Below are 12,128 nucleotides of genomic sequence, written 5' to 3' on the forward strand. Positions count from 1 at the left end.
TTGCTAAGCGACGCAACAAACTGCTCACTAGTTTGTCGCGCAGCGCAGGGATACCTGTTGCTATGAGCCACACCGGCAACAGGTGTGGCTCCGAGCTGCACCAGACTGCGTTAGAAAATCCGCCAATTGTACGTTTAACTGTTTAAGGGAGAGGTTAAGAAGTGGAAAACACAAATTGAGACACTTTTATCTGGATCTCTAGGAGCTGCTGATCAATTCGGCATAAAAAAAAATAGTTTTCAGAATCTGTATGAGACGCTGTTCAATTCGGCATATAGGCCTATGTAATGTAATAAAAAGTCGACTTTAAACAACCTAACCCGGTTTGATTGTATTTTAAAGCGTTTATTGATTAAGAGACGTTGCAAAAGCAATAAATGTAAGATAAAACACAGTTTTCTCAATCTTAACAACACGCTGACCAATTCGGCATATATGCAATGTAAAAAACCGACTTAACTCGGTTTGAAAACATTGTAATTTAAGGCGTTTATTGGTTAAGAGACGTTGCAGAGCAATAGGCTAAATGTATGATAAAAATGAGTTTTCTGAATCTTAATGAGACGCTGATCAATTCGGCATGTAATAAAGTGTCGACTTTAAACGACCGAACCCAGTTCAAAAACATTGTAATTTAAAGCTTTTATTGGTTAACAGGCGTTATAACCGCAATACATGTATGATGAAGTGAGTTTTCTGAATCTTAATGAGACGCTGATCAATTCAGCATATACATGCAATGTAAAAAAAACGACCTAACCCGGTTTGAAAACATTGTAATTTAAGGCGTTTATTGGTTAAGAGACGTTGAAACTGCAATAAATGTATTATAAAAATGAGTTTTCTGGATCTTAATGAGACGCTGACAAATTCGGCGTATATGTAGTAGTTATATGAGAAATCTAATCTCCAATTTCTCCTTTAAAAAAACAAACAAAACCCAGCTTGGCAGACTCACCCAGGACCCGGAGCTTGGTCTCCCCGGTCTTGGTGATGGATTCAGGTGTGACCAGGGAGATGCTGTAGTCCCCGCTGTCCTCAGACTTCAGGCCGGTGATGGTCAGGTATCCATTGGTGGTGTTCACCGTCACTCTGCCCTCGTACGGCGCGGCCACTTTGACCCCTCCCGCGCTCACTGTAGCCACGTTCACCTGGTCGGTCCCGTCGCTGTAATTCCACAGTATGATTATGTATTCTGCTTTGTCGAACATGGTCTTTAAAGTCACATCTTTCCCCAAACTCGCGTCCACTGGACCATCTGGCAGGATGTTCCCATCACCGCGTCCTGAGGGGCAAACATGAGACACAAGTCAGGTTAAATAACAATGGACGTGCACAAACTTTGGTAGGAATAGTCTTATTTAGCAACACTTTAATTATAAAGTCAGAAAGTTGTTTATTTCATTATTCTAGTGTGAATTCAAACAGGCTACACCCAGAGAACCACATGCGCAAACGCTGCAGGAACTTATTAGGAGAAGAAAAAAAAAAGAAAAATCTAAATTATATTTGCATGAATCGCAGCGCAATCTGCGCTTTAATCAAATTAACTTTTATTTTTTCTTACCAATAAAAGAGAGCAGAAGCAGAAGCGTCTTAAAGGCGAACAGATCCATCCCGGACGGTTCAAGTCTTTCCAGCAGAGACAGAGACGAAAATGCGGCAGTACCTGCTGCTTTTACAGGGACACACCCAGGGAAGGTGAACACACACACACACACACACACACACACACACACACATACTCCCAGTATCTATCTACACACACATACGTCATAAGCATGATGGTGTGTAACTGTGTGCCTTTTTTCAATGAATCATTTGCATTCCTTTCGTTCATATCATAATAAAGTTTATATTTAAATCAATCTGTCAATCACAAGATTAAATACAGGCTGATTTATACAAGACATATACTGCAATAAAAACCAGACATTAATGTTTTTGGTTTTTTTTCCACATTAATGACATTTCAATGGCATATAAACAAGTCCACTAATCAATCCTTTGTACAACATTTAAAAGTTGCATTATTACACCTTTACTTTATCAAGCTGTGGCGTTATTATTTCAGAATAAAAGATCACGACACATAAAGGAAATGATGGATTTGCTGTGTCTGCTCTTAAGTGATTACTCAAAACAGAAACTTAAAACGTCAAAAATAAACAAACTGCTGAAATGTCTTCAGAGGAAAAAAGAAAAAAGTTAAGTGTGTGTTAAGTGAAGTGTTTACTTACTACATGTAGTTCAGTGATGATCTGCTGCCACCTGGTGGTTGGCTTTACTCCTTTTGAATTAAATTATTTGCACAACTTTAAATATAAAACCAACAACTTCATATTATTATTATTATTATTATTATTATTATTATTATTATTATTCTATTCAGCTATTACTCTGTGGGAAGTTTCATTCAAGTAAATAAGTGGAAAGATGTGTTAGATTTATTTAAATTGTAGTTTCTTTTATATATAACACACTATTAACACCTAATGCAAATTATTATTATTATTTTTTTTATTTTTTTTAGTAGCCTAGTAGTAGTAGTAGTAGTAGCCTACTATTGGCTATTATAATGTATAATTGGCTATAATTATTATAGGCGCTTGTTATTATTATTATTAGTTTGGGCTATTATTATTTTTATTATTATTATTTTAGGCAACTATTATTATCATTATTATTGTTATTATTATCAGTAGTTGTTATCAGTTGTAATATTAGTATTTCGCGGCTTTTATTTTTTGAACCGGATGTTTTTGTTTTGAGCAATATGGCGTCCAGCGCTAATGGAAACGATCGTTTGGCCCATTTTTGGTGTTAAGAAATTATCTGCTGTGCCTCTGTGTGTCCGGATAAACGTGTCTGTATGGACTTTGTGCTGTTCACCTTTTCTTTCTGGATGTTTTACCTCTGACTCATCTCCCGGCAGACTACAAACACATTCAAGTTAGCTTAGCATGCTAGCTGGTTAGCACCGCTAGTCAGAGTGACTGAGGGAGAGCAAACTGTGTTTCTGACGGAGTTTGTGTGGAGAAAAAGTTGGTGTCACTGTGTGAAAAATGTCTAAAGTCCAAACGGTGAGAGCGCTGGTGGAGCAGCGACTGACTGCGGCTGCTGAAGAGATATTTGGGCTGTTTGAAAGAACGATAGCAGAGTACGAGGAGGAACTTTGTCGTTCAAGAGAGAAGAACGAGCGACAACAGAAACTACTGGACGATGTTTTCAACCCTCAGCTTCACTTACACAGAGCAGGTTAGTTACTTTACTTTGGTTACACAGAGCAGGTTAGTTACTTTACTTCAGCTACACAGAGCAGGTTAGTTACTTTACTTCAGTTACACAGAGCAGGTTAGTTACTTTACTTCAGTTACACAGAGCAGGTTAGTTACTTTACATCAGTTACACAGTTCTTTGTTTCCTGCAGACGTCCAGCAGCTGTTGGTGAGTGAGGAAGAGTTTCCCTCTGAGCAGCAGAAGAGGAGCTGCAGTCTGGACCAGGACCAGGACCAGGACCAGGAGGACCGAGAGCCCCTACACATTAAGGAGGAAGAGGAGGAACCTTGGACCACTCAAGAGGGAGAGCAGCTTCAGGGGCTCACATTCACTCCTGTCCCTGTGAAGAGTGAAGAAGATGAAGAGAAACCTCAGTACTCACAGCTTCATCAAACACAAACAGAACAGATGAAATCAGAAGCTGGTGTAGAGGACTGTGGTATGTAAAATACCTGTAGTTATAGCAGTTACTGTTTGTAACATAGCTACAGTTACAGTAGAGTTACTCAGTGCTTCTACATGCAGTTTAATCAAGCTTTACTTTTATCAATTTTGGCGTCTAATTTTTGTCCCTTGTTCCAGTACTGGCTAATGCAATCGGCTAATGCAACCAGCTACTGTGACCGGCTAATGTGATTGGCTACTCTGACCGGCTACTGTGACAGGCTAATGCGACCCGCTAATGTGACCGGCAACTGCAACCCGCTTTCTTGAATGTAGAGCATGCAATGTCTTATCATGCATAATGGGGAAAATCCAATTCCAATCGCATTATCGGGGTGTCCTTAATGGAGTTGTAGAACTCGGACATTAGTCGGACAAACACGTTTACATGCACTTCTGTTGTCCAGTTATTGTCAGATTAAGGCAATCATTCAGGGTTTTTTAAGTGTCATGTAAACGTACTGACTGTGTGTTACATAGACGCAGTTATACTTAAGTTACATTAGAATTACTATATACGTAACATAGCTACAGTTACAGTAAAGTTACTTTCTATAAAATACCTGGTTACATTAGTTACTGTTTTTAACTTGGCTGTAGTTCCATAAGGGTAAGTCACAGTCACAGTAGTTACTCTGTGAAACATAGTTGCTGTTAAAGTAGAGTTACAATAGAAGTACTGTTTGTAACATAGCTACAGTTACAGTAAAGTTACTGTGTGTAATAAACCTGCAGTTACAGTAGTTACTGTGTGTAACAATGCTGTAGAGCAGTTTAGTTAACTTACTTCAGTTACACAGAGCAGGTTTGTAGGTTAAGTTATGGTTCCTATTGATATTCCCAAAGCATTTTGGGAGCTGTAGTTTTTTAACAATCTGTGTCAAACAGCGATGAACACACAGACTGTATTTTTCCTCACTGTGTGTTTCTGTGTTTCCTGCAGACGTCCAGCAGCTGTTGGTGAGTGAAGAAGAGTTTCCCTCTGGGCAGCAGGAGAGGAGCTGCAGTCTGGACCAGGACCAGGAGGAGCCAGAGCCCCCACACATTAAAGAGGAACAGGAGGAACCTTGGACCAGTCAGGAGGGAGAGCAGCTTCAGGGGCTCACATTCACTCCTGTCCCTGTGAAGAGTGAAAAAGATGAAGAGAAACCTCAGTCCTCACAGCTTCATCAAACACAAACTGAACAGATGGAAACAGAAGCTGATGGAGAGGACTGTGGAGGACCAGAACCAGACAGGAACTCTGGTCCAGATCCACATTTACAACCCGATACTGAGGAGGAGCCTGCAGACTCTTCTGAACCTGAGACTGATGACAGTGGTGATTGGAAGGAGACCAGAGAACCTCAGTCAGGTTTGAACTGTTTAAAAAAAGATGGTGGTCCTGCCAGAGATTCCAGATTTCGTGCTGGTGAGAAACGATTTAGCTGCTCTGAGTGTGGGAAAGGATATTGCTACAAATACCTTCTGAATAGACACATGGTTACTCATACAGGAGAGAAACCTTTCAGCTGCTCAGTTTGTAAGAAATCTTTTGCCCAAAGAGATAGTTTAAAGTCACACATGAGACTCCACACAGGAGAGAAAATTTTCAACTGCTCAGTGTGCGCTAAATCTTTTATACGAAGTGGGCATTTACAGCAACATATGAGAATCCACACAGGAGAGAAACCTTTCAGCTGCACAGTTTGTCAGAAATCCTATTCACATAGGTATAGTTTAAAGCTACACATGAGAATCCACACAGGAGAGAAACCTTTCACCTGCTCAGTTTGTAAGACATCTTTTACCCACAGAGATAGTTTAAAGTCACACATGAGACTCCACACGGGAGAGTAACCTTTCACCTGCTCAGTTTGTGGTAAAGGTTTCTGTGGAAGCTGGTATCACAAAATATTTCACACAGGAGAGAGACCTTTCAGTTGCCATATTTGTAGCAAAATATTTACCTGGATATCACATGTCAAAAAGCATAAATGTGCTGGCCGCTCGTCCTCAAAGTGTCTTCAAATTGAGGAGAACAAAGGGGCAGAGCCTCCAGCCAGCAGCCCACATTAAGAGATGCAAACAGAAGCTGATTGAGAGGACTGTGGAAGACCAGAAGCAGCCAGGAACTCAGATCCAGATGGACCAGATACTGATGAGAAGACTGGAGATTCTCCTGAACCTGAGACTGATGACAGTGGTGATTGGAAGCAAACTAGAACTAATATTGGTATGTAACTAGATGATCTTAGGAATCCTTTTGTACAAAATATGTTGTGATCTCTTGTTGGGAAGGGGGTGAAATTTGTTTATTGAGCATGTTATATATCTAAAAAGCATACTCTTTATTAAACTCATCCAACAACAATTCCAAGCAGAACTGTTTTTGTTAAAGTACTCCTTTTTCAATCTTTTTAAAGGACTCAAGAAAGATTTTCAAGTCTTTTTTAAATGCTACAAAGCTTGTAGTAACTTTAATAAATATTGATTGTGTGTGTATGAAATTTACCTAAAATCACAATAAAATTAAACAATACTTTCTTTTCCATGTTGTGATATATTCATTTCTTTTTTGTTTCTTTTTTTTGTTTTACAGAACAAAAGTTCACAAACTGATAATTTGATTCAATATTTGATGTAGAAGTGTACCATTTACAACTTAAAAACATTCTTGGTTTGATGTGTGAGGTTGTTGTTTCTCACTAAAAAGTTCTCTGGACATTAAGAGTTCTCTGAAATTACTCTCTTGTAAAATAAGGAAGCAGACATAAATACTTCACTATAGTGTTCATTTGCACATGAAATACTGTATAATTCCTTTAAAACATAACGTTATGTTTTATGCTTTATCCTGATGTTCGTTTTAAACTGCTGATTTTGCGCCTTAAAAAATACTTATTTGAAAATGTCCGTTATTCGCCTTTTAATCAAGTATCATAGACCTTAAAATATTTTATTCTTGAAGTTGGCAAGAATGAAATACGTATATGTGGATGAATCCTTCATTATGGGACAGTTTCAGATCTAAATCAACTTCATGATCATAATGTTTAAATGTCAGTTTACAGTGTGACTGTCAGTGTACTGTTTGCGCAGCTGTCAGGTTAGACGTCAGCAGTAGGCATTGAGAGCACATGGAGTAGTTAAATAAACATATCAACTCATTAATTCACACTTTTATTTTTTTTTGCCATAATTCACCACATGCCTTGGTAGAAATACTTTCCAAATACACATCACTGTAAACTCGCCATTTTCACTCTTTATATCACAGTGAGAGATACAGAGTGAAAGCTGAGACATTTTATATTTAAAATACATCTCCATGTTAATGAAATAAAGAAATAAAACATATGTTCATGTCAATATTTTTTTTTATTTAAAATGCAGTGCTTGTTGAAATGCTGTTACCTCTGAGAGATTACACTTTAAGAATCATCAATTGTTAAGCAGCAGTTTAAGCAAAAATTCAGTAATAGTTTAAATGAATAGAATGTAAATTTAACAAAATATAAATCCATAAGGTTTCCAAAGACAAAATAAAATACCTTGGTTAAAAGCTTCTCAAAACAACATTTCTGCCTTCATGATTAAATTCCAGAGGATGGCCGATCGACTTTTATTTTGAAGGTTGCCCACCAAGTTGCGGCGGAACCGGATGTTGCTATTTTAGCGGTCAGCAGTCAAATGTCCGTAGAAACAGCGGAGTAACTTACTTTGTGTGTCTTACCTCTGACTCATCTCCCGCTAGACTACAAACACATTCAAGTTAGCTTAGCATGCTAGCTGGTTAGCACCGCGGCGCTAGTCAGAGTGACTGATGGAGAGCAAACTGTGTTTCTGACGGTGTTTGTGTGGAGAAAAAGTTGGTGTCACTGTGTGAAAAATGTCTAAAGTCCAAACGGTGAGAGCGCTGGTGGAGCAGCGACTGACTGCGGCTGCTGAAGAGATATTTGGGCTGTTTGAAAGAACGATAGGAGAGTACGAGGAGGAACTTTGTCGTTCAAGAGAGAAGAACGAGCGACAACAGAAACTACTGGACGCTGTTTTCAACCCTCAGCTTCACTCACATAGAGCAGGTAAGTTATTTTACTTCAGTTACACAGAGCAGATTAGTTATTTTACTTCAGTTACACATAGCAGGTTATTTACTCTACTCCAGTTACACGGAACAGGTTAGTTACTTTACTTCAGTTACACAGAGCAGGTTAGTTACTTTACTTCAGTAACACAGAGCAGGTTAGTTACTGTACTTCAGTTACACGGAGCAGGTTAGTTACTTTACTTCAGTTACACAGAGCAGGTTGGTTAATTTGCTTCAGTTACACAGAGCAGGTTTGTACGTTAAGTTATGATTCCTGTTGATATTCCCAAAGCATTTTGGGAAATGCAGTTTCAACAATCTGTGTCAATCAGTGATGAACACACAGACTGTATTTTTCCTCACTGTGTGTTTCTTTGTTTCCTGCAGACTTGCAGCAGCTGTCGCTGAGTGAAGAAGAGTTTCCCTCTGAGCAGCAGGAGAGGAGCTGCAGTCTGGATCAGGACCAGGAGGAGCCAGAGCCCCCACACATTAAAGAGGAACAGGAGGAACCTTGGACCAGTCAGGAGGGAGAGCAGCTTCATGGACTCACATTCACTCCTGTCCCTGTGAAGAGTGAAGAAGATGAAGAGAAACCTCAGTTCTTACAGCTCCATCAAACACAAACTGAACAGATTAAATCAGAAGCTGATGTAGAGGACTTTGGTATGTAAAATGCCTTTAGTTATAGTAGTTACTGTGTGTAACATAGTTGCAGTTACAGTAGAGTTACTCAGTGATTTCACATGCACTGTTTAATTGAGCTATGCTTAAATATCAATTTTGGCGTCTAATTTCTGTCCCTTCTTCCAGTACTGGCTAATACGACCGGCTAATGTGACAGGCTAATGCGACTGGCTACTTGGACCATCTACTGCGACCGGCTTCTGTGACAGGCTACTGCGACCAGCTAATATGACCGGCTAATGCGATCGGCTACTGCGACCAGTTACTTTGACCACCTAATGCCATCAGCTATTGCGACCGGTCACTGCGACCCGCTACTGCGGCCAGATACTTTGACCGGCTAATGCGACCTGCTAATGTGACTGGCGACTGTGACCGGCTTTCTTGAATGTGAAGAATGTGAAGCATGTGGAGCATGCAATGTCTTTTTTTCAAGTGTCATGTAAACCTACTGACTGTGTGTAACATAGATGCAGTTATAGTTGAGTTACAGTAGAGTGACATTAGAATTACTATATGTAACATGGCTACAGTTACAGTAAATTTACTTTCTATAAAATACCTGCAGTTACATTAGTTACTATTTTTAACTTAGCTGTAGTTCCATAAGGGTAACGGTATGAAACATACCTGCAGTCACAGTAGTTACTCTGAAACATAGTTGCAGTTAAAGTAGAGTTACAGTAGAGTTACAATGGAATTAATGTGTGTAATAAACGTGCAGTTACAGTAGTTACTGTGTGTAACAATGCTGTAGAGCAGTTTAGTTAACTAACTTCAATTACACAGAGCAGGTTTGTAAGTTAAGTTATGGTTCCTATTGATATTCCCAAAGCATTTTGGGAGCTGTAGTTTTTTAACAATCTGTGTCAAACAAAGATGAATACGCAGACTGTATTGTTCCTCAGTGTGTGTTTCTGTTTTTCCTGCAGATGTCCAGCAGCTGTTGGTGAGTGAAGGAGAGGTTCCCTCTGAGCAGCAGGAGAGGAGCTGCAGTCTGGACCAGGACCAGGAGGAGCCAGAGCCCCCACACATTAAAGAGGAACAGGGGGAACCTTGGACCAGTCAGGAGGGAGAGCAGCTTCAGGGGCTCACATTCACTCCTGTCCCTGTGAAGAGTGAAGAAGATGAAGAGATACCTCAGTCCTCACAGCTTCATCAAACACAAACTGAACAGATGGAAACAGAAGCTGATGGAGAGGACTGTGGAGGACCAGAACCAGACAGGAACTCTGGTCCAGATCCACATTTACAACCCGATTCCAAGGAGGAGCCTGCAGACTCTTCTGAGACTGAGACTGATGACAGTGGTGATTGGAAGGAGACCAGAGAACCTCAGTCAGGTTTGAACTGTTTGAAAAAAGATGGCGGCCCTGTCAGAGATTCCAGTTTTAGTGCTGGTGAGAAACGATTTAGCTGCTCTGAATGTGGGAAAAGTTTTGTCTACAAGTACCTTCTGAAGAGACACATGGTTACTCATACAGGAGAGAAACCTTTCAGCTGCTCAGTTTGTAAGAAGTCTTTTACCCAAAGAGATAGTTTAAGGGTACACATGAGAATCCACACAGGAGAGAAACCTTTCAGCTGCACAGTTTGTCAGAACTCCTATTCACATAGGTATAGTTTAAAGCAACATATGAGATGCCACACAAGAGAGAAACCTTTCACCTGCTCAGTTTGTATCTTTTACCCACAGAGATATTTTAAAGTCCCACATGAGACTCCACACAGGAGAGTAACCTTTCACCTGCTCAGTTTGTGGTAAAGGTTTCTGTGGAAGCTGGCATCACAAAATAATTCACACAGGAGAGAGACCTTTCAGTTGCCCTATTTGTAGCAAAAGATTTGCCTGGATGTCACTTGTCAAAAAGCATAAATGTGTTGGCCGCTCGTCCTCAAAGTTTCATCAAATTGAGGAGAACAAAGAGGCAGAGCCTCCAGCCAGCAGCCCACATTAAGAGATTCAAACAGAAGCTGATGGAGAGGACTGTGGAAGACCAGAAGCAGCCAGGAACTCAGATCCAGATGGACCAGGTACTGATGAGAAGACTGGAGATTCTCCTGAACCTGAGACTGATGACAGTAGTGATTGGAAGTAAACTAGCAAAACTCAGTCTGCTGTAAATTCTTAGTAAAAGTCCTCATCAGTGACAATGAAAGCCTTTTTGGACCTTTTGGAGTGTGCGCAGATTCAGTTTGAAGGCTCCAGAGAAGATCATCACATATTGGTATGAAACTAGATGATCTTAGGAATCCTTTTGTACAAAATATGTTGTGATCTCTTGTTGGGAAGGGGGTGAAATTTGTTGTTTATTTCTTTATTGAGCATGTTATATGTCTTAAAAGCGTAATCTTTATGAAACACATCCAACAACAATTCCAAGCAGAACTTTTAGGTAATACAAGAAACATAAACTAAACTAACAAAAATAAATTAATATATAAAAATGAAATTGTATGAAAATTTACAAAACTGTTTTTGTTAACGTATTCCTTTTTCAATCTTTTTAAAGGACTCGAGATAGATTGTCATGTCTTTTTTTTTTAAATATATATATATATATTTACAGAACAAAAGTTTACAAACTGATATTTTGATTCAATATTTGATTGTAGTTTTTTTTTTGGCGATAATACATTTTTACAACCCATGCAGACACTTTGAGGTTAATGTGGAGAGAACATGTGAAAGGAATAAGAGAAAAAAGTAAGAGAGCATTAAATATTATGAGGTGTTTGGCTGGTTTAAAGTGTGGGGGGGGGGGCTGATTTCACATCATTAAAGTGTATATATATGTAGCATTGATCAGGTCCAGAATAGATTATGGTAGTGTGGGGTATGGGTCAGCAGCTAAATCAGTCCTATCACAGCTAGATACCATTCAAGCACAGGCGTTGAGAATGTGTTTAGGAGCAATGAAAACTGCCCCAGTGTGTTACCTTCAGGCTGAAGCGAGAGAAATGCCATTATGGCTAAGGAGAAAACAACTCGTAGCTAACTACTGGACAAACCTAAAAGGACACAGCAAAGACCATCCAACGAAAAGGGTGCTGGGAATGTGTTGGGGAAAAAGGGAAAGAGGAATAGCAGCGAGGGAATAGCAGAACAGCTAAAAATAAAACAAATAGAATTCAGCCTAACAGTTCTGTGGACAACAAGACCAGAATTGACATTACAGGAACCAAGAATAGATTTAGAAATATTGAATATCAAGAGAGGAAATCAAAAAGCAGATTTAGTACAGGAATTTTATAATTAAACGGGTGTAAAATATGGGGAATATATTTATATTTTTACAGATGGATCGAAGGAGGAGGAAACAGGAGCAACAGGAGCAGCAATGGTGGTTCCCAGTCATAATAACACATTGTCAAAAAGAACATCAGATCATTTAAGCATATATGCAGTGGAGTTATGTGCAATACTAATGGCTGTAGAGTGGGTGGAGGTCATGGGGGAAAGGGAGGTAGTTATATGTAGCGATTCAGTTTCATCAATATTAAGCATTAAAAACAGGACAGCCAAAACACATCAGGAAATATTACATGGAATACTGTTAAAAACATCCGGATTGACACAGCAGGGAGGAAAATAGTGTTCATGTGGGTTCTAGCTCATCACGGGTTAATAGGAAATGAAAAAGCAGACAAA

The 12,128-nt window shown here is 39.5% G+C and overlaps 3 protein-coding genes across 3 annotated transcripts in view; 2 read left to right on the plus strand and 1 right to left on the minus strand.

Annotated features, from left to right (window-relative positions):
• Window positions 1-1,694, minus strand: part of LOC131984825 (carcinoembryonic antigen-related cell adhesion molecule 1-like) — a 37,443-nt gene extending 35,749 nt beyond the window's left edge. The window contains exons 1-2 of the mRNA XM_059349803.1: window positions 1,568-1,694; window positions 959-1,285 (exon numbers count right to left, since the gene is read on the minus strand). Of these exons, the coding sequence (XP_059205786.1) occupies window positions 959-1,285; window positions 1,568-1,616 (376 nt within the window). The 5' untranslated portion in view covers window positions 1,617-1,694. The remainder of the gene's footprint in view (window positions 1-958; window positions 1,286-1,567) is intronic.
• Window positions 1,695-2,751: 1,057 nt separating this feature from the next.
• Window positions 2,752-6,427, plus strand: LOC131984842 (zinc finger and SCAN domain-containing protein 12-like). Its single transcript, XM_059349825.1, has 3 exons — window positions 2,752-3,258; window positions 3,431-3,718; window positions 4,667-6,427. Exons 1-3 carry the CDS (start codon window positions 3,066-3,068, stop codon window positions 5,560-5,562), a joined length of 1,377 nt encoding a protein of 458 aa, XP_059205808.1. The 5' UTR covers window positions 2,752-3,065; the 3' UTR covers window positions 5,563-6,427.
• Window positions 6,428-7,400: 973 nt separating this feature from the next.
• On the plus strand, window positions 7,401-11,205 carry LOC131984849 (zinc finger protein 333-like). Its single transcript, XM_059349836.1, has 3 exons — window positions 7,401-7,787; window positions 8,180-8,455; window positions 9,409-11,205. Exons 1-3 carry the CDS (start codon window positions 7,595-7,597, stop codon window positions 10,239-10,241), a joined length of 1,302 nt encoding a protein of 433 aa, XP_059205819.1. The 5' UTR covers window positions 7,401-7,594; the 3' UTR covers window positions 10,242-11,205.
• Window positions 11,206-12,128: the final 923 nt, after the last annotated feature.

Source organism: Centropristis striata, chromosome 14 (genome assembly GCF_030273125.1).
Source record: "Centropristis striata isolate RG_2023a ecotype Rhode Island chromosome 14, C.striata_1.0, whole genome shotgun sequence".
Taxonomy (NCBI): domain Eukaryota; kingdom Metazoa; phylum Chordata; class Actinopteri; order Perciformes; family Serranidae; genus Centropristis; species Centropristis striata.

Bases quoted from the DNA above. Each gene is read 5' to 3' on its own strand.
- LOC131984842 (XM_059349825.1), top strand. From the start codon at position 3,066: ATGTCTAAAGTCCAAACGGTGAGAGCGCTGGTGGAGCAGCGACTGACT. The intron at 3,259-3,430 runs GTTAGTTACTTT...TGTTTCCTGCAG, and splicing joins GCTTCACTTACACAGAGCAG to ACGTCCAGCAGCTGTTGGTG. The intron at 3,719-4,666 runs GTATGTAAAATA...TGTTTCCTGCAG, and splicing joins AGCTGGTGTAGAGGACTGTG to ACGTCCAGCAGCTGTTGGTG.
- LOC131984849 (XM_059349836.1), top strand. From the start codon at position 7,595: ATGTCTAAAGTCCAAACGGTGAGAGCGCTGGTGGAGCAGCGACTGACT. The intron at 7,788-8,179 runs GTAAGTTATTTT...TGTTTCCTGCAG, and splicing joins GCTTCACTCACATAGAGCAG to ACTTGCAGCAGCTGTCGCTG. The intron at 8,456-9,408 runs GTATGTAAAATG...TTTTTCCTGCAG, and splicing joins AGCTGATGTAGAGGACTTTG to ATGTCCAGCAGCTGTTGGTG.